This window comes from Lutjanus erythropterus, chromosome 1 (genome assembly GCF_056507025.1).
Source record: "Lutjanus erythropterus isolate fLutEry1 chromosome 1, fLutEry1.hap2, whole genome shotgun sequence".
NCBI classification, from domain to species: Eukaryota; Metazoa; Chordata; class Actinopteri; order Lutjaniformes; family Lutjanidae; genus Lutjanus; species Lutjanus erythropterus.
The window spans coordinates 4,287,272-4,309,550 of NC_139317.1; the positions used below are offsets into that span (position 1 = coordinate 4,287,272).

The following is a 22,279-nucleotide window of genomic DNA, read 5'->3' on the forward strand; positions in this document are numbered from 1 at the left end:
CCAATTTACTATTTAGCACATACAACCCTGTGAGCCGCCACACCAACATGGACCTGGATGCTGCTGAATGGTTGAAGCTAAGCAGGTATGGGCTTGGCTAGTACCTGGATGGGAGACCTCAGGGTAAACTAGGTTGCTGCTGGGAGTGGTGTTGGTGCCAGTAGGGGGCGGTCTTTCCTCTAGTATTAATTAATCCCACTGGCTCAATAATTCCCTCAAACTGATATGTGGTGAGTGTCTGGTGCAAAATGGCTACTGTGCTACACACTGGTGGTGGTTGAGAAAAGTTTCCCCTCTTCACTGTGAAATACTTTGAGTATTTAGCAATGCCAGTTAAAAAACAATGTTCATATAAATTCACAGGCACATGTGAAAAAGTAAGTGGATGCGAGTGGGCAGCAGGTGAGAACAAAAATGTTTTTCAAAATGGAGGAAAAAGAAATGAGAATGATTGCATCTACTGCCAGGATTTTGTTTTAGTGTGAAAAGGGTTCTATTTCTTAAAAAAGTGGAAAAACAGGCGTAGTTAGGAACATATTAAGATGGTGTGATTTATTCTGCTGGACTCCCAAGGTGCAAACTGATATTTATGGAAAAACGGATAGAAAAAAAAAAAACAGGAGAAAAATACTGTTTACAAGATTGCAAAATGTGACAAACTGAGTTCCTTAATAACTCAAATACCTTTTTTTCAGGGGCCATTGTCTATTTTACTTTCACAGACATTATATGAAATGATCAGGACTGTTTTTTTTAATGTTTTTTAGTTTACAACCTAGGGTCCCGTTTCACTAAAGAAAGGGGCTGCTAACACACAGATGAGTGGCCTTGTCATGTTTCACAAATGATTCCTGCTTGCAAATTGAAGATAAATTAAGAGTCTCACAGGGCTCTCATGAGTCGCAAATATGACGTTTGTTTTCATCAGTGAGTCATCGTCAATATGAGCGAAACAGGAAATTATATCATGCTCCTCATTTAGTTTCACTCCCTACTCATCCAACACAGCTGTCCACCCAACAGCAACAACCTGGACACCATGATACGTGTGTGTGTGTGTGTGTGTTTCTTGCCACATATAAAAAGTAAGGAGAAGTAAATTCTGACTACCATCTTTCTTGGATTGAGATGAAGTTGTGGGAAACTGTTTCATAATCATTTTTACTGTGTGACAGACTGAAGACATTCTGATCCAGATGGTCACAGAGTTATCAAACCAGCAGCAAGTGTTGTTCATCAACCTTCTGGGTTTTTACAGATTGACATTTATCTAACCAGAAAAACAAACGCTTCGCTCTGCGCCTGTGCCAGTACAACCCTGGAGACTCTGTACCGAAACGATGAAGAGCTTCGTCTTACCATTCTACTATGGCGTCATCTGGCCCCACACCAGCAGGCAGCAGGTAGTTCCTGTAGTTGAGCAGCTTGTTGTCTTTGCAGCAGTCTCGCACCCAGATGTGCGACACACACGGCACACCGCTGGCCAAACACAGCAGGTACTTTCTTGTACGACAGTGCTGGTCTGCAATCAGCAGACTCTGGTACGCTGCCTTACACTGAAGAGGAAACACACAGAAGAAAACCATGAAGTGATGAGTACAAACCTGCTTTATTTAAACAGTAAACTGTAGCTTAAACAATGAATTTACATATTTATCACCATGGATAAGTACATCATTATGCATAATTATATAATGAAACACTTAACGCTACTGCGAAGAGTTTTGAACTGGTTATGAAACAGTCTCAGTTTATTTCGGCTGCCTCTATATGACCTACATAAAAAAAACAAGACCATCTGAAAGAAGATCAGCTATTTCTATAAAGTTATTCTTCATGCCTGCCACTGGGTCGGATTCGCCTTGAAATAAGTCTGTTTACATTTTCACAGACAAAGTTACAGTGAGAGGTACATTAACCAGTTTAAATAAAGCAGGAGGAGATTTGTCTTTACATAATTTTATTTTTGACAAAATATTTTTTGGTTATTAAGGTGGAAAAATTATCACTGTTGTCCACAGGGGGCTCCAAGATCAACAAAATAAAGTTTTCTTGTGGTAGCTCTACACTAAGAAATAAATCTATGATTATATGATAAAAAGATTAAATAAATTGATAAAATAATTCCACAATTAAATGCTAAATTGTCACCATAAATCAATCAATCATAAATTAAAACATTTAATATATAAATGTTAAATTTATTTATACATTTGCAGATTTATTCATTTGTATATTATTTTTTCATTTAATAACACCTTTATCTATTTATGATTTTGTTAATCTATAGTGTAACTTAATCCATAGTGTAACTTGCTGCAGAGAAGAATAAATGTGTCAAGTTCATCCATTATTTGTTAATTATTTTGTCCCTTAACTGTTGATTTTAGAGCAAAACTGCACACTGACAGCTGAGAAAAATATGAAGTTGGAAGTTCTACAATGTATGAAGTGAAATTACCCTGAAAAATTCAGGGTAATAAACTACTGAAGGCAATAATTATGACAGATATTTTTTTTAAATCATTAATCCCAATTTACTCTGAGTGACTTCACTACAGATTCTTATTATCGTGTGTTTCCAGAAAACTCACCTGTTCTTCATTGAAGTCTGGCAGGATGAAGCCTCCACCTGCCTGCAGCTGGGACTCTGTGTATGATTTGTTATACGGACCTGTCTGCACGTAATCTGTTGAAAGAAAAATTAGAAATAATTATCGATCCTACAACCATTAAAGGAAGCTGGTTGATGTGCATGATAATCCTCATTTTTGTCTTCGTCCGCCTCACCCTCCTCTTCATCGCTGGTGACCTTGTTGGTCAGCCGGTCGCTCTCAGACGACGCCGTGAGCATGAAGGCGAAGCCCATGAAGAGAGATGCATTCTGGGGCAGCGGGCCGTGTGTCTCTGTGACATCACAGGACTGACCGGGGAAATCTGTGCCGCTGCCGGAGGTGTTACACACACCGACCCGCTGACCTGAGTACAGAAATACACACAGGTGTGTTAATGGAGGAAAGTCAGCAAGTGTAGGAAATACATAAAATGACAGTCTGGACTTTAAAAGGTCTGTTCACCCAAATTACACAACATTTTCTCTCTCATTTTTTAAAAAAGCCTGGTGTTTGTGACTTACGGTGACCAAGACAAATTTTGCCAGGATGATCTTTCAAAGTTACTTTTTTCATCTGTGAAATAAGTAAAAAGGAAAGTTTTTTACAGGGAAATTTTTTTCTTTTTTTTTGGTCAGGATAATTTTTTGTGTTTGTGCTCCTGCCAGCAACACAAGGCTGAAGTGATCCACTGCTGAATGTTGTAAATAGGACTGAAAGCACTAATGTTTTCTTTCAGGTGACTTTGAATTTCTTCATGCACTCTAAACCAAGACCCATATATTATGTGTTGGCAAAAGCTATAATCTTAGTGTCATGTCTTTTTTTGCTGCTAAAGGTTCAGTGTAAAATTTACAGGAGTTCATTGACAGAATGTGGCAGAAATGGAATATAATATTCATAAGAATGTTTTTAAGAGTGTATACTCACCAGAAAATAATAATCTTTGTGTTTTTGTTACCTTAGAATGAACTATTTATATCTACAGAGGGAGCTGGTCCTCTTCCACTGAGGCTGTAAAGTTGTACTTTGCATTTTTCATGAGGGTGGGAGGGTGATGCAAAGTGTCAGTGTCTACAAGCTCACCACTAGATGCCACTAAATCCTGCACACTGGTCCTTTTAAAATTCATTTTTAGCCAAAAGAAAGACATGACAGTAATGTCCCATAACTTGCAAACACATGATACATGTACCTTAAGTTTAGAGTGCGTGTAGAAACGAAAACTCTCCCGTAACTCCTCGGTTCCACCAGGCACGACCGTGCTGCGTTATGGCTGCGCCACGTCTGCCAGAGCTGTTTGCAGCCGCTCTACACAATGCTTTTGTTCCATCAGCAGTTCTCCGCTTGGCTCTGCTTCAAATACATGATGAGTCTATTTTTGCTGGATGCTGCATCAAGCTGCACAGAGCAACCAACAGTGGAATCAAGGTATAAGAAAACATGAATGCTTTTAGTCCTGTTGAAAACATGCAGTGGCCAGGCACTTTAGCCCCTTGTGGCCAAAATAAGTATTACAACAAAAAAAATCCTGACAAAGTTGGACATCCACGTCATGTCATTATTGATGATAAATGTAGTCAATTCAAGCAATCAATTCCTCAGTGCTGCTATTTTGACCGTGAAAACAGAGTTTTCCTGCTTACAGAACCATGCAGCAGTGCCTACATGTTCCAGGATGCATTGTGAGCGAGCTGCCAACATCCACGCTGATTCTGCTGTGTTATCACCACCCTAGCCTTTTACTATTGCTGACCCATAAGAGGAGAGTAGAAGTAGTAGTAGTGTAGTTCACTGGATGCAGGAAGAACTACAAATTTTGCATCAGGAGAACTCCACTTTCTCTGCCAATATAGAACATACAAGAACTTTGTTGCTTCAATTCACTGCATTTACCATCAACACTGACTAGAAAGTGAAGAACCTAGAACGATTTTCTTGGCAAAACCGTTTTTTCACCTGTTCCAAAATCATCAACACAGCAGAGAAAACTATTTAGATCAGACTTGGGAAATTGATCTGGTTCTTTCTTCCTACTTTGCCTCGCAGGGCGTCTGTGCTGATGTTTTGAGATTAAGAGTTCCTATCAAAGCTGCTGACTGTGTAGTGAGGAGGAAAGTTTCAGGACAAATATAACCGGTATGGCTGCATGGCTACATAAAATTAGAGGCAAGTGAGAAGATTTTTCTGCAATGTGGCTGAACCGACCTTTTGAGCATCAAATATATACATTAGGTGTATTAACGTGATTCTCAAAGCAAGTACACCTGTGACTTTAGAAAAATATACATTCTCTTCCCTCCACCTGTGGACCAACACCGTGGTGATACTGCTTTATGTTATTAATTACCAAATCAGCCTCAGCAGCAGCTGGGAGACAGCAGCAGAGGATGGACACAGACCACAGAAAGGTCGAAATGTCTTTGTTATGTTCAGTACAAAAATCACACATTACGGACTCCACACCACACAAAGAACAACATCTAAAATTATCACTTCATCAAGTTGGCTGTAATAATATGAATTAGGACAGAAAACAAGATTTAAAAATGTCTCATATAAACAGTTTAAAACAGCAGCTTCTAAAAAACGTTTAAAAAGTGCCATTACATCTGCAAAGTGTATATTGTCAAAGACTAATCTAATTAAAACTTTCAATATGTTATATTTAAGTCCATTCACATGAGAGTAAAACATGTTTAAATTTTAAACTTACAGCTTGATGGATAAAATGACACAGAAGGTTAATGTAATCAGGAAAGAAATGAAAAATAAAATAAAAACATTAATTTAAGGTTCCTTGTGTTAAAAACACCCCCTCCGTCATTGTTTGTGGTCATGATTTTGGTGAGCGCGTCCCCGTACCAGCTCTGGCGCCCGCGCCCCTGCGTCCCCTCTTGGCCGGCGACCTGTTTTCGTCAGAGCTCATCAGCTTCCTCTTGCCGGAGGGGCCGGGGGTTCGGGGGCTGCTGGAGGAGCTGCGGTTGGGGGTGTTCTCACCCCCGGGGGCTCCTCTGCGCCTCCTCTTCCCCTCTACCAGGTTATCTAAGGACAATATCAATAAGTTTGTGTTAAAGTTTATGAGCTGTGATTGATTAAGAAAAGCATTTCAGAGAATAAACGGTAAAAAGAGCGTCTGTCTGTGTCCAGCTGTGGTGGTCTCACCCAGGCTGATGTCGGAGGCCTTGGCAAGGGGGGTGGAGGGCTCGTAGGGCCCGAGGCTGTGCTGCTCCCTCAGTTTGTTTCCCTGCTCCAGAGACAAGATGACCGCCGTCCTGTTGTACCACTGCCTCTGACCGTCCTTCTCCACATGATAGAAAAGATCCTGCCCCTCTGTTTTATGACCCCTGATAACACCTGCACACACACACACACAGACACACAGACACACACAGACACACAGACACACACAGACACACACACACACACACACCAGACAGAAGATTATCAGAACTTCTGATTTGAGACTCAACACAAATATTAGTTCTCTGATATAAACCTTCCATAAAAAATGCATACGTCATACAACCCTGAACTATCCTCTTAAGACCACAACTTAAACAATATGTGACCACTGTTGACTAAAAATCATGGAAAATGTATCTGCAAAAACAAAACTGTATCATTGTGTCACATGATTGTATGTTTTTCTCTTAAAATACTGAACATTACGTGACACTACCAGTTAGTTGAGAGCAAAACTGCAGACCGACAGCTGAGAAGAGCTTCTACAAGTACAATTGAAATGATGCAGAATAATTCAGGGCAATAAAATACTAGAGGAACAGTTACATTATTCATTCTTTAGGCAGTAATCCTATTAGTCTTCAGAAAAATGATGCATACAAATGGACAGCAGAGAAATTGAATATAACAAGTGGTTTGAGATGTTTCCAAAGACACTGGTTTTTCTTTGCAACACAAACACAGCTGTAGATCCAAACAGATACTGCAGATAGATGTTGGGTGGAGTATCACCTCATACCCAGCATCAAAAATTGGATTGCACCCAATATTATCATTTAAAATAACTGATTTAGTTTACCCCGCTATTGATTAGGCAGTGGAGTCATCTTGGTAACCCTGAAAGTTTAAGTCACACCCATCGATACAACTGATGGTCACATATCTTAATATAGTACATTTTCTGGAAGTTCAATGAACAATACCTTTAATAAATAAATCAACTAGATGGAGAAAGTCTGTTTTAATTAATCCAGTGATCTAAAATAAGTATAATACATTGATGCAAAACACCAAATGCAGGTAGATTTTTTGTTTGGTGAGTAAATCTGTGAGGGTTATCCACCACACTGGTGGGTAAATGTTTACAAATGAAATAGTCGGGTAATAAAAAACTATGCTGATAGTCTCTGCTGCGTTTTGGTGTCATTTTCGAGTGCCATGCTTCTGTCCTCTTCTGTCCTCTGCTGTCAGAGTAAGACACACTGTGACAGGGTGCAGGGTGAACAATATCAGAAGAAAATTAGTTACCTATGCTGAAGTACTCGTCCTCCAGCAGAGCCGTGACCTCCGTCTCCAGAGGAATGGGATCACACAGCAGGATGTCCTTCCCCGCCACCTCACACTCGTAGCCGTCATCGAACCTCAGACGGAACCTCCCCTCGCCGGCGTCTTTGATGATGCGTCCCGAGTAGAAGTAGCCGTTTGACGACCACTTGGCCACCACCCGAAGGCCGACGAAGCTGCTCCCGGCCGAGCTCGCCTCCTCCGGCGACGACCTGAGGGAGTCGGAGTGGCTGGGCAGCTCGGCGTCTGTGGGGCTGATGGGATGGCGCGGGGGGAGCATGCGGGTGTAGGGCTCGTCCTCTGAGGAGGAGTGTGGCTGGCCAGGAGCACCGAGCCTCTGCAGTGAGCCAACAACACCTCCCCTTAGGGGGACAAACAGAGAGTCAACATCAGACGAGGATTTAAAGGCTTCTCGTTATAAGAAATCAAATTTTCCTCAACATCTATACATATATTTTTTTATTTATAACTGGTTAAATCTCAGAAAAAATGTCATAATGGGAGCACATTTTAATCTCCTGCCTTGAATATATAATTGTTTAATCCAGTCAGTTTGCAGTTTCTGAAAAGAAGAACCTCGATGCAGCAGGTTTCACAGCTGGTTTTGACAGTCAGTGTGTTTATTGTTTGTGTGTTCAGTCTTCTAGTTCATTCAATAAACATATTTTACAGGGTTACATACAACAGGGTTTATATGAGCAAGTTTAATCTTTTACCATCTTTAAAATTTTAAAATGACTGTAAACTGAATATGTGAGTTCTGTTGGTCAGACTAAACTACTCTATCAAAGAAGTCACCCTGGGCTCAGGGATATTGTAATGGTAGTTTTCATTTACAAGAAAAAAGAATGATTGATTAGAAAACAAAAAATGAATCACTGCTGATTTAAATGATTAGTTGCAGCTCTGAGCGAGAAGATTAGTGAAAAGAGGAAAAGTGAAGTGTTATTAGAGACGGTGTAGGTGGTGCTGGTCGTCACTGTTGCCATGTCCGTGGTTTCTTTGCGTGCGGAGTGAGCCTCAGAGAGGACTCACCTGGACAGGGAGGAGCGGGAAGGGGGCCGGCCCCTTCTAGACCTTCCTCTGGGGCTCAGCGGGACGAAGGCCCGGGACCCCAGGGTGCCGTAGCCTCTGTCCACTGTGACCACTGACCCTGCCCTGTGACCCCTGTGACCCCTCTGTTGATGCCCACCTCCCCTCCTGGGACTGCAGACACACAGAGGGGACGAATGGAGCCAGTCAGGTTGCACAGGCACTGATCTGGGGTCACTCAAAATCAAACACACCCCACTGAACGAGGGGCATCCAGGGACCCCAGATTGATGCCTGTGAGCAACTTGTACCTGAAGCAGGCAGGGATCAGTGAATCACTGAGAAATTAGGGTGTTAGAAAGTCAAAGAAGGTGAAGGAGTGACACAGGAATCAGCATGCAGCTAGTACAGACAGCTAAAGCAGAGATTTACTAACAGGACCGAGGAGAAAGTGAGGATCTGATTGGAGGCGTGGTGGTGGAGGCGGTACCTGATGGATCTGGCCCCTCGGCTGGGCGGCATGATGAAGTCCGGCCTGGTGAGGCCAGTGCTGCTGCTGGTTCCGGAGCTGTGCTGCAGGCTGGAGGCCTTCGATGACAGAGAGCTGATGTCACCGAGGTCACCAGAGGTCACCGAGCTGCTGCCTGTGCGGCACGGAGAGATGTCGCTGTCCAACACCTGGCAGTCCACCACCGGCTCCTCGCTCTCCTGGTGACAGCAGAAAGAAGCACCAACATTTCCAAAGATATTAAATATATAGATTTCCACGGTGCCACTAAACTGCAGAACTGAGAGGTGCTTCTAATATTTAGTCCACCTCGATAAACACGGGGAGGTCAAAGCTTCCAAAATGACCATAAACTTGAATTAACACCTCCTCCTGTTTAAAGGCTCACTCTAAAGCAGAAGACAGTTTGAAGAGGTTAGTTCTGATTATTGGAAGTGGAGTTCTATGACATATTTACCCACAGTCAGTGTGAAGATTTACGCAAGATTTAATAGAACATTAAGCCTAAATTGGCATTAATCTGAATTCCATGTAGAGTGAATAACTGCTGATTTATTCAATCAATCAAGTGAGTGAAGCACATCACTGAACAGCAGAAGACTAAATAAATAAAGAAAGAAAGACATAATAAATAAAGAATGTGTCAGTAACACAATCTCATCACCATTTCAAGGTATGTTTACTTCTCATTTAAATGTTTCCAGGAGAAATATCCTTCAGCAAAATCCATTACAGTATCATGAAACTGAAAATTATGACTGAAACATTGACTAAAATTCTGACTAAACTTACTCAATCATGACTAAAACAAAAGCCTAAAATCTGACATTAACTAAAAACTGTTTTCCGTAAGTTAACATTCTTGTAAAAATGAACACTGTTACGGATAAGTACCCCATACAACCCTGCTGACAAATGACAAATCTGTTGGTTACCTCTGAGACTTTACGATCCACCTCTTTGCCGTCCTCATAGTACACGTCTGTGATGATCCGTGTGATGGTGGTCCGCACTTCCTGGATGGTGCGCACGTGTCTGCGGTGGGACGGACCTGTGGTTCTTCTAAAGGACGGAGACTCTCGTTCACCCTTCAAGACAGAATGCAGGAGTGTCAGCCGGACAGTTTTCACAGACGTGAACATTATTCTCCATGCACACCTGAATCTGCGTACCCTGCCAGCTGGGGAGCGCAGCCCCGGTACGTCGAAGCTGGTCTGCTGGGACACTGTCCGCTGACGGAGCTGAGACACACAGGACAGAGTGATCAGCAGCAGAGACCCCGACACCCCATGTCAGCACTTCACTAATACATTTTCATTTTAAAACGAAAATGATCTCTTCATCCACGCAAGAGTTTTAGGGCTCTTTCAGAAAATGCATATCACAGGTACACTGTGCATTTAAGTAGAGCTCCAACAACTGAACAATTAGTTGTCAACTATTAAACTGATCACTGACTATTTTGATAATAAATTAATCAGTTTGAGTCTTTTTTTGTCACCGAATTTTTACTGGTCTTATCCACCAACCTAAATGGTGGCATAAACGTAGTTATACATGATTAATGCACATTCTGTTACACTGGCCTGACCCATCGTTTGAATCGGAGGCGAGCTTCCCCGTCACCCGATGATGTAAACAGGCTTGTCTGCTTAGGCAGCTGGCTCAAAGCAAAGAAACAGAAGTATATGAGGAGGGAGATCAGCAAGTGCTGATGGAGCTGCAGCTCCACCTGAAACCAGGTAAAAGTAAAAATAAGGTGGAGCCACAGCAGAGAGAGCGAGGCAGAGTGTGTGAATATGGACTTGATATAAAAACTTTTTATGATCCGTCTCTGTAAAGGCCAAACTGACAGATGCTTGTCTCTTCCACAAAACGTTGCGCTGCATTATTTTAAGTCATGATGAAGAGTCCAGACTCTGTCTCTTCTCTTCATCTCCTCTGTGTGTCGGTGTGCAGTTTGCTGTCTGCTGTGGTCTAAAACATTCTCACTGATGTAAACTGTCAGAGTGACACTGATGTAAATGATCCTGCTGCATTATTAAAAAAAACATGCATATCGCACACTGTTTCATCATTATTCACTGAGCTGAATAAAGGTGAGGTTTTTCTCCTCAGAGGAGAATATTTTATTAAAGAAATAAACTATTAACAATTATAATACTAAAGAAATAAATAAATGCATATAAATAGCACCCTTTTCCTAAAATACTGTTGGTTCTGAGGTGTCTCAATTTTAAATCTGAAGCCTGCAGTGAACCATAGAAGCTTCGATTGACTTTTCAATTGACGCTTTTAGTACGTTTTGGCCTTCATGTTGAATTGATCAGGTCAATATGCTCATCTGTGCCTGATGGACTGGTTTGTCATGTTATTATTTCAGCATTTTTTTTAAAATGTCAAATGCAGTGCCTTTGTGGGTTTCTGGGCAATATTTGTCATTGTTTTTGGTTAATGTATTTTATTGAATAAAGTTACATTTGTATCACATTTTAAACATCTGAAAAATATCCTTTTAAGGTACGTTTTGAACCAATAAAAAAAATGTGCAATTAATTTGCGATTAATCACGATTAACTACAGACAGAATACAAAATATTTTAATCAATTAACAGCACTATAAATCATACATTTTATATTCATACATTTTTTTTAAGAAAAAAAGCCAAAATTCTCTGATTCTTAAATGTGAATATTTCCTGGTGTATTTACTTCTCTGTGACAGTAAACTGAATATCTTTTGGTTGTGGACAAAACAAGGAAAGACATTTGAAGACATAATTTTTTGGCTTTGGGAAACCCTGATCGACATTTTATAGATCAAACAAGTACTTGATTAATTGAGAAAATAACAGATTAATCATTAATGAAAACTGTTAGTTACAGCTCTATATGCAGGTAGTAGAAACATAATAAAATACACAATTTAACTGCAGAAAATCTGCTTGTAGAAACAACAAGGTCAGCAATGCCTGTAATTCATTATCCTGTTTTCAAAAGTCTCCAGTTCTGCCTGTCTAAAAGACAATTATGGATTTTTCAAACTAAAATGAGGTCGCCAACGTTTCCAAAAGTCTGGGTGTTCAAAAACATCAGAGTGTGGGCGCTAGACAAGAACGTAGTAAAAGTTAAGCAGACAAGGAAAACCAGAATTTCGAGTTCCCAGACAGAAATTTCAACAGTGCGTTGGTGTTCAAGTTTGCTGTAGTGTAAAACCTTCTCAAATTGTTGTGAACTGTTAATAACTATAGATATGAGTGATCCTGGGACTTCAAATTAAAACATGAATATCATGCACCACTTAGTATGACATCATTATAAAGACTTCAGCGTTCCTGGTAGGAGGAGGATCTGTTCAAATTTAGAAAAAAAACAGAAGAAATTAACATGAACTAGTTCAGTTTTGGAACCGTGAACTTCATTCGAAATTTAAAATTGTGAACTATGAGCATGAACTAGTTCATTTTAATCTCCTCTGAACTAAACTTTGAGCTCTGTTTAAGTGTGAACTTGCACAACACTGTTGATTATTGAATGATTTATACCTTATTTATTGTACTGTATTGCATGAGTGAGTGGCTTTACTATTTTCTACCTGCTGTTCTATGTGAGCTCAACAAGATAAATTCCAATCCATCATCATAAATTATTGAACTGAACTGACCTTGTTGGACGGACTAGAGGGCTGCTGGGAGACCCTCTGTCTGGCGTCTGTGCTGTTTGTTGTGGGCGGCTCTGGAGCTCCTGGTGGTCCTCGCCTGTCCCCCTCGGACTGCTCAGCAGGGCCGGGAGGATCCTGAGGTGTCTCCCGCAGTGCTGCTGACACTTCCTGTAGTGAAGGATCTGATTGGCTGTTAGGCAGGCTGTTGCATCCCAGCAGGGACGCCTGGGAGCTCCTCTGTGGCGAGGCGAACAGCTCCCCTCTGCAAACATGTTAAAAGGTACAAATGTGACAATGCAGATGGAATCTCATGATCAGATATTATAACGAATTTAAACATTTTGCAATATGGTGAGAATCCAAATAACATTTACTGTGATATATTATGATTTATTACCTTTTTCAGCTGTAAATTATGGTCTAAAACATCTGTTTTATCTAATAAAATGAAGTTTTCAGTCTGCTGAATCTCACTTCAATCATTTTTACTTCAGCAAAATGGTAATGTCAAGAAGACTGACTGACATCAAATCAAGTTTAAAATATATAAATAAATCACAATTTTCCTCAGGGGTCTTTACAATCCAGTTGACTGTAACCTCTGCTGACCTTACAAGAAAAAAGCTCCATCTAGTGGACAGAAAAAGCAATTGATTTTGTTATTCTAGTATAAAAAAATGTTGTATTTGCATTTGCAATATCAAGAATTTATATAACCATTAGAATCTCCCCACAACTTAACTTCAGTACCAATAACCATGTGTCAGATATCTAATTTTAAAAAATATCTATTTATAGTGACATGCAAACAGAACAGCAGAGTTCTCTAAACTATTCATCGCAAGAAACAAGTGGATAAAAGAACGAATGCACCTGCAGAAGACATTTTGTCAAACGACCTCACTTTGTCAGAGCGGGAGGACAAAACTACACCTCACTGCTCCTTGAGTCCCAAGAGAGTATGCAAAAAATAACCATCCATCCCTCTGCCAGACTAAAAAAGTAGGTCTCTCTCTCTTTCTTACACACACACACACACACACACACACACACACACACACACACACACACACACACACACACACACACACACACAGGGCAGTAGCCAAAGTCCTATTTCTGTCTACTAAAATACATTACAACAGGGATAAGCTATTCATAATTCCCCCGGTCAAACAGACATGTGAAGCTCCTGCAGGTCAGACAGTGGCGATCTCATCAGAACATAAAGAAAGTGTAACATGGTGGATTTCTAGACTGCAAAGCTTATAAAAGTGGAACAACAGAGGCAGGCTTTTCCCCCGGTGCCTTTCTGTCGTTTATATATGGCTTTCACTCTCACAGGACCAGGTGCATAATGTACATATATATAAACACATATATATCTGGGTGCAACATTTGGCTAAAAAGGAAACGTCTGAAAACAAAGTTTGAAATTTCTGCTCCACTACAAAAGCGAGGGCAGTGAAATTAAAAGAATCACATCTGGCTGCTTGTGATTATATTACACAAATAGATGCACTCCTGGATCACAACAGTGAGTGTGTGCTTACCTGACAGGTGTGATGTCCTCCTCTGTATCCTGCTGTCTGTGCACCTGCCTGACACGGCTGAACACCGACGGGCTGCTGGGACGTAAAAATATCAGTGTCCCATCAGTATCAATCTTTTTTGAAGTGATGGGCATTTCAAGCAAAAATACTAATTTTGCTCTTGAAGGATGGCAGCGAGACACTGTGGCGGCATTTATGAACAGAAACTTATCCTCTAACTTTAAGGCTGTAAGTATCTACAGCTCACGTCACAGTCACAGTGCTGTAGTAAATGCTCTGCTGCACTCACACAGAAAAGTATAAAATATAACTTTAAAACTGAATGATAGTCACATACACTATTTGATTTTTGTATACAATTTAAAGATTATTCAAAAATGTGAAAAGTGTGACTCACCACCAATTTTTACAACCAGAACAAAAATCTTTCAAATTTACACACTAGGACTGTCACTTGCACATGTAGTGAAAAGCCCAGACTGTAGAGCCAGCAGAGTTCAGTCAAGGAAGGACTGGATTTTGATCAGCTTTCTTTTAGCTGATACCGATGCACTAAAACAAAGGGTTCATACACCTTCTTAAGAGTAAAATTCAAGCATTTTCAAGGTAACAAAAACAGAAATTTCCAGACTTTTGAATCACTTACTGTTACTATATATGCAGCTATATCTGCAAGTGGAAATTCCTTCATACCCTCAGCAATAAATGTATATTTTTACTTTGTTTATTTTGCCAGCTGTTCGTTTTAACTCTGATTGTATTTCCTGGCCATGATTATTTAATGCTCGTTAATTTTCCAGAGAAATAGAAAGACGAACAGAGGACTTAACTATCTATGGATGACAAATATGACAATGTGATCATTTCATTTCAAATATTAAAATACCTTTGGTTTACATGAGCATATTGTGTCAATAAAACAGCAGATTATGATGAAAATCAAGCATTTTTCAAGGAGTATATTCAAATTCAAGCATATTTTTGATAAAAACATGACGGTTAAAATTTTGTAAAGTTTCAAGACTTTGTATGAACCCTGTAAAATATGCTTGATACTGAACCTTAAGATCACCTCTGCTTTAAATATTTTTTTTGCCATTTCTCAACTGGAATTTCTTGTTATTCATCAGCCAACATACACACCAATACCGATATAAGCTCCCACTACTAAAACAGCTGCCTTTTTCTTCAGTTAGACCTTAAAATATTAACTTAAATTCTGACTGCTGAGTCAGCTTAGGACACAGCTGAGGACATTTGTAAATATCCTAGTAATTTGGTGTAACTGTGTGCAGTATACAGAGGCTGAGGACCTTAGCTCCCTTTCATTCTCAAGAGACTGAATGGAAAAGACACTTGTGAAAGAATTCAGTTAATGTGGATAAAGAGAGTTCCAGGTTACCTGGTTACAGCCTTGGCAACAGTAGAAACCTTGACCCCAGATCCATCCTCTTCTGATAGCGTCGGCTCTGAGGAAAAAGAAATGTATTACTGAGAGGGTGATGAGTGCATGCAGCATTGCCATGGATACCATCTTTTAACTCCTAGGAGGAAGCCTACGCCCAGGGTTGAGCATGAAAGTGTGAGGGAGGAACAGCTTGTTCTTACTCTGCAGGCTAAAGCGCTCTGAGCTGCCCTCTTCGACGGGGGTCACCAGCTTCATCCTCAAACTGAGCTTGCCATCTCCCTTTTCCGCCGTGTCCTCCCCGCTGTCCCCCGACACGATGGTGCTCGCTGCCATCGCCACATCTGCAGAGACATCACCCACCACGTCTGACTTCTCAGAAAAGGAAGTGATCTCTGCAGAAACACCGTAAAGAAGCCCGGCATCAGATTTTGTTTTGCTACTTGACATTTGGTACAGAAGAAAGAAAGAAGTGCATCTCCAGTTTGTCCGGTGCTTGAACTCACCAATGGGAGTGCTGTGTCTTAGTGTCTGCTTCAGCTGGTTGATTAGAGGGGGCGTGGCACCAACAACAGGACCAATCAGTTCTCCTTCTTTAGGAAGTGTGAAGTGGAAGGAAATCTCTGTTATAGGGAAGCAGAATTACATCAGATTAGATTTATTTCAGTGCATGTTTACAGTTAAAGCCAGATATTCTCAAATCAAAAATGGTATAAAAAGGTATGATGTGTCTCCACATCTCTCTCACATCTCAACAAACCCCCCCAACTTCAAGGAGCTGGATTATACTCCCAAATGGACGCATAGACGGACAGCTGCGGACACCATGGTCACCTATTACTTCTCTTTATAGTACAGACGAAATTTAGGTCATGCAGAAGCGAGAGGGCACTAAATACAGAGATCTCTATATTTCACCTGAGAGGTAGATTATGGAAACCTTAGATCGTAACCGTCAGATTGCCCCTATTTTACCTCCAAACAAAGAGGTTCAGATAAACTACTGAAATTATCATTTATTTTCCTGACTTTATTGGTATGTCACTGTGTTCCCTAATCTCAGGAGCTACTCTGGTGAGTACACTGTTATCATATGTGACAGAAATGACAAAAAAGACCTAAGTTTAATAAAGCAGAAGTATAGAGCAGTGGAAGTGACACTTTTATTGCCACATATGTGCCTTCAGGCGCTGAAATGAATTCTCTGAACCAGCAGTTCCCAACCTTTTCTGCTTGTGCCATTAAATGAAGCAATATCTCTTTACGACCCCCTCGTTACGTCTGTAAGTTTTGAGCAATTCATTAAAAGAGTAATTTTCCCCTCTAAAATGGCTTCATTAAAATCATTTTTCGAGCCCTGAAAGGATGCAACTAGAGTATTTCACAAAAAAAGAAATTAGAGAAATCATAGCATCATTATCTGTTTTTTTCCCCTTAATTTTCAATTATCTTTGGACCCACTTGATTCATTTTTTAGGTTCTGACCCCGAGGTTAGAAACCATTTCTTGTAACTAAGCAGTGATTATCATATGTTATTGCATGGCTTTGTTAAATACTCGATTCTGATTGGTCAATTACAGCATCCTAAGGTCTGTTATTTCTGTATAGTAGAAATAACTGACAGTGACTGAAGGAACAATAAAATCATTGTTAAATCACTAAAATCATTTTAAAATCAATATTTTGTATCAATTTATTGATTCTTTTGGTACATGACCATGTAACAAGCAGGATAGTACACAGTGAGAAATATTTTGTCACATAAATGCGTGCCAAATACTTTTTTGGTAAGTAACCATGGATAAATAACTCACCGCTCACTGGACATTATCCCACTTATTAAATGGTTACTTATCCAAAAAAAAGAACAATATTTTTTTTATTTTACACAAAATATGAATTTTAAAAGATTTTATGGATTTATTTGACAATAACGATCCCTTACTTACTGACTGTGAGATTCAGTGTGTCTGTTCCAGCTTACCTCCCGAGCTGTCACTCAGGCTCTTGTCTTTGAGCCCTTCTGGTTCAGGTCCCACCTTCTCAGTCTGGGAGAGCCTATCAGAAGCCGCGTGCACCTTCTTCGCCTGAGCCTGGGACTCATGGCCGTTAGTGGAGACAGGCACTGTGCCTCTGATTGGCTGGGAGCTGTTGGTCTTTGACTGCGGCGTCACATCTTTCTGATGAACCTGAGAGTCTCTCTCGCTGTCTGTAACAATGATGACGCTGTCCTCTCCTCGATCTTCACTGTCCTCCTCCATGGGCTCTGGAGACAACATCTGGCTCTGGGAGAGGACCAGAGCCATCCCTGATGCCCCGCCTCCCACTGCGCTCTCCTCCTCCTCCATCACCACCTCTTCCTCTTCTGCTTCACTCTTGTCCATCGTGTCTTTGACTGTCTGACTGTCACCAACAGTCTTCTGTGACGATGATTCTACAGACTGACTCTTTACAGTTCCTCCTCCCCCTTTTAGGTCCACAGACGTCTTCACCACGTCCACGGCAGACGTCTGACAGATCATCGACTGAGAGGGCAAACTGCAGGGTGTGGTGTCAGACGGTGTCTCCTGCACACAGCTGTTAACAGTCAGATCAGACGAATCAAACTTTGGTTGAGAGCAGGACACGGCGTCAGAGGGGCTCGCCTCTTTGCTGTCACTCTTTCTGTCTTTTACATTCACATTTTGTACATTCAAAGTAGTCTTTTTGTGCACATCGGACTTTTGCGACAGATTGGGCTCGGACTGTTCGTTCTTGGCACTTTCGCTGCAGTGCTTTGGTGATTCAGCAGAGGTGGACGGTTTGGAACTGGTGGCAGACTGCGACCCCGAAGGGACACCGTTGCTCTCGGCCCTCTGATCGCAGCGTGCGTTCACAGAGTCGCTGGTGTCGACGCCGGGCGGCTCTTCCAGCTCCTCTATCTGCGTGGCCTGGCTGTCCTCCTCAGGGTGTTGGGAGGTCTGCTGAGCCGGACTCTCGGTGTTCGCAGAGAGCTGCAGAGGCAAAGTGAAAGGAGCCGACTCCAGACGTTGAGACTGTGACTCACGAGGCAACGATGCCTCCTTCTTGTCTGACTGCTGCGCTGCCTCCTGGCTCTGAGTTGGAACAAACACGTCCTGAGAATACAGAAAAAACACAGACATGAAATACAGCTGCACATAAGGATTATTTCTGTTATAGATTAATCTGTCGAATTTCATTTACAAATAACTGATTAATTGGTCGTATAAAAATATTAGAAAATCATGAAAAACACTGCTTACAACTTCCCCAAGTTAAATCTTTAAATAAATTGTTTTGTCAGACCAACAGTCCTAAATAAGAAATGATATTGATTTTTACACTGATATAAATCAGTGGTGAAGCAGAAAATTCTTATATTTTGAGAAGCGGTAACCAGCGAATGTTTAGCACTTGTCCTTTATAAATGACTTTATTTATGTATTAGAAAACGGACAGTCCCAGTCCTTGATTATGACTGCCTGAACCACTTTCAAAGCTGCTGTAAAATGAATACACTCATATTTTGTTGCTACAATGAGGGAAAGTGCTGGAGCAACGTCCTTGCTTCTGGCACAGCACAATTGAAACACCTCTGTACCAGCAAAAGACACATTGAACACTATTTCAAAAAGCGCACAATTAATAGCAATATCCAGATGTTAATATTCTATTAAAATGTTTTAGGCTACACAATGATTTTAGAAAAGCTAGGGGTAATTTCTAACAGAAATCTCTGTAAACCTCCTGGAGCTTATTGCTTTATTAATTATCAAACTGGTTGACAATAGAATTATCTTTTGAGCTGTAGCAACTCTATAATAAACCATGACGAAAGTCAAAAAATAAACACATCAGAGCTAAACCAGTAAGCTGACTAAGTTACTGGTTCCCAATCTGAGGGGTCTCAAAGTTTAACAGGGAGTTATGAGGCCTTCTTGATTTCAAGGGGCGTAAGAAAACTTTTATAGAAATAAAAGAAAACTGGAAGAAATTGTTATTTTTACAGTTTACACAGAGTTCAACTTCACAGAGCCTTCACTCTGCTGAACAACCTCGTTCAGCATTAGAGCAGTACACAGTTAAAAACACCAAAGGGGTAACAGAACAATAACCACGCCTTAGGGAGAAAAAAAACAACTCTTAATTAAAAAAACAAAACAAAAAAAACATAGTATCAGACAGAGCATTATCTGACAATATCAGGAAAACTCATCTCTGATCAATAATCACAGGAAGTATTCTGCTCAGCATTCATCCAAATCGCCCGTCTTAAACTTCCTGAAGTTCACAATTTGGTTTGATTGTACAGTTTTGATCATCAGTTGTTCTGTACTGTTATTGTAATAAACTGAATAAAACATGATATGTCCATAAGTATAAAATATGTCACTTATTCAGGGGTTGTCGGTTCACTCAGTGATTGACAACATGTCCATTAAGGAAAAAGGTTGTGAAACACTGGATTAAGCAATTAGTTGATTGACAGATAGCAGAGTTTCTCATTAATTACCTAGACTGTGCGGCCCGCTACAGTCTAATTTGTTCTGCCACAGTTTCATAATGAGCCCAGATAACTTTTACAATTTTTATAATAACTTAAAAGATCTGTAACTTTGTGTCAGCCAGTTATTATTATTTTGCTGTGCTTAGGAAAAAATGTTGATACTGGAGGTCCTGGGAATAAGACTCAGCAATCAACTATTTCTCCTTTACTTTTTGCAAACAGCAACTGATAATTATTCTACCTTGAACTTTAAAATGTACAAAAATTTTCTTACAGGGGAGCATGCCCCTGGAACGCCCCAGAGGGTCTGAAGTTCACACAACACAAATTTCTGTGGGAAAAACTGGATAGTGAAACAAAAATAACTCATTTATCAAGCAAAACTACCAAACATGATCGAATATTTTGCTTGATTAGCTTGATTAGTGTGAGGCTTCTCTGATTTACATCATCACTGACTGGATGTCTTTGGGTTTTTGACTGTTGGTCAGAAAAAAAAACAAGATAATTGAAGACATCAGCTTGGCTTCTTTGAAATTGTAGTAGTTTTGATATTTTACTCAAAAATGAATTGATTAATTTAAATCAGTGATTGGCAAATCAATCATGAGACAAATTGTGTTGCAGCACTAAAACTATCAAATCAAACTAAAAAAAACAAAGTACATACATGAGAGAACTCTGGCTGGGAGGGTAACGAGAGAGTTCGCTCCAACACAAAACCAGGTGAATTCTGGGATACAGGAGTAGAGGCAGATGGGTGTGGCTTAGAGGCGGCCTCCGTGTCCATTGGCTCTTCCTTGTCCCCTGCTCGGTCCTCTGGAGGCAGTGAAGTGTCCATCGGTTCATCAGCACCTGTCAAATCAAATTACTCTTAGCTCTATTTATCAGCTGACTTGCTCTTTAATTTAAATTAAGTCATTAAAAATCGGTGAAGTCATTTACTGTGTTCATTCTCTGTTCCAGTGGGTGAGCTGGGAACGATTAAAGGGGTGTTGGTGTAGTCTGGGGTGGGGGCAACACAGTCAAGAGAGCTCCTAGAAAAAGGGCCAAAGAAAGCAGAATATCAGGTCATCTTCAATGTTTTCTAGCATGTGTGTGGACAGAACAACTTCATACGACAGCGCTGTTGTGACTTACTGGGACAGACTCTCCGGCACCAGTGTTCCCTGTCCAGACAGGTGCAGCAGTCGCAGGGTGTTGGCCGGGGTCGGGGTGGGGTGACCCTGCTGCTCCGGCTCAGACACTGTGCTGTCCACGGCAGCACCTGAGAGGAGAACACAGTCATCATATGAGACAGAGAAAAAGAATGGAGTCGAACTTGCAACTTGTATAAAACTTTTAACCTATCTGACTGACTGTAATATAGTAACCGTTACTATCAGTACAGCATGAAGCTTTATTCTAGTAAAGGTTTGTCTATTTTTGCATGCACAGGCAGTTAAATGCGCATTTTGATTTGAACAGTCTGCAGTCTCCTCTTTTTCATTGAAAGTGAATAAGTACATAAACAAGAAAGAGACAAACAGAAAAAAAATCAACACTGAAAAACATAACAAGCAAAAACCAAAAGTGAGAGAATAATCCACCCACCCAGGATTAGGTAATTTAAACAAATAAAAGGAACATCAGTGTTTTTTTATCATAAGCTGCTCCCAAGGAAGCAAAGAATTTTTCAGAATTATTATTATTTTTACATCACAATGAAACATGTGGCTACCTGGAAGGTAGGAACGCATGTAACAATATTAAGCAGTTCCCCTACCGCATAATTTTGAAAAATACTAAAAAGTGCCAAGGGGGAAAAGGAGAGGGGCTGTAATTCGAGGGTATTACTATTTTTTTAAAACAAATTTCATGATGTAGATTAGTCCTAACTGGTCGACTCTGGCAGCACTGGCCTTGCAAAGTTTCAGATGATTTAAAACAGCAGATTGTTTTTTTATAAATCTGGTAAGAAATGTTACAGTACAGTCATATCATTTAGACTACAGGTTAAAAAACACATTTAAGTGTGCAGTACCAATAACTATAATTACTGCAGTTGCAGTTTACATTCATGTCTGCCCAAAGTGGACTGACGGAGAGTTTTAAAATGTTTTTGTGGAACATTATGACAACACAGTGAAGGTGACCTTTTGCATATAAAATATCATAACCTCATCATTTTATCCTATTAGATATTTGTGTGAAATTCTGTCATAATTAGTGTATGAATTTTTGAGTTGGAGCCAAAAACAAGTTTCATGAGGTTGCAAAGACGTTCACTTTGGACCTCAAAATTCTAATCAGTTCCTCCTTGTATCTAAGTGGATGTTTGTGCCATGAGCAGGCATAAAAACAAAAGGAACGGTCAAAGCTGTCATTCTGGGATTTAAACTGATAAGAAAATGTGATGCAGACTGCTGCTGCAGCAGAGTGAGAATGAGACAGAGTGAGTGCGTGAATGTGGACAGGAGTGTCAATGTGA

General features: G+C 40.5%; 1 protein-coding gene across 2 annotated transcripts in view; it reads right to left on the minus strand.

Moving 5' to 3' along the window:
• The window catches only part of tp53bp1 (tumor protein p53 binding protein, 1), a 28,643-nt gene that overhangs the window by 611 nt on the left and 5,753 nt on the right, over window positions 1-22,279 (minus strand). For both annotated transcript variants that reach the window (XM_084724488.1, XM_084724578.1), the window contains exons 8-26: window positions 20,950-21,076; window positions 20,755-20,846; window positions 20,480-20,664; window positions 17,287-18,418; window positions 15,808-15,924; window positions 15,505-15,696; window positions 15,299-15,365; window positions 13,897-13,971; window positions 12,347-12,605; window positions 9,855-9,923; window positions 9,618-9,770; window positions 8,665-8,882; window positions 8,178-8,348; window positions 7,107-7,504; window positions 5,778-5,969; window positions 5,478-5,657; window positions 2,791-2,979; window positions 2,595-2,689; window positions 1,360-1,556 (exon numbers count right to left, since the gene is read on the minus strand). In XM_084724488.1, coding sequence (XP_084580614.1) covers window positions 1,360-1,556; window positions 2,595-2,689; window positions 2,791-2,979; window positions 5,478-5,657; window positions 5,778-5,969; window positions 7,107-7,504; window positions 8,178-8,348; window positions 8,665-8,882; window positions 9,618-9,770; window positions 9,855-9,923; window positions 12,347-12,605; window positions 13,897-13,971; window positions 15,299-15,365; window positions 15,505-15,696; window positions 15,808-15,924; window positions 17,287-18,418; window positions 20,480-20,664; window positions 20,755-20,846; window positions 20,950-21,076 — 4,108 coding nt within the window. The remainder of the gene's footprint in view (window positions 1-1,359; window positions 1,557-2,594; window positions 2,690-2,790; window positions 2,980-5,477; window positions 5,658-5,777; window positions 5,970-7,106; window positions 7,505-8,177; window positions 8,349-8,664; window positions 8,883-9,617; window positions 9,771-9,854; window positions 9,924-12,346; window positions 12,606-13,896; window positions 13,972-15,298; window positions 15,366-15,504; window positions 15,697-15,807; window positions 15,925-17,286; window positions 18,419-20,479; window positions 20,665-20,754; window positions 20,847-20,949; window positions 21,077-22,279) is intronic.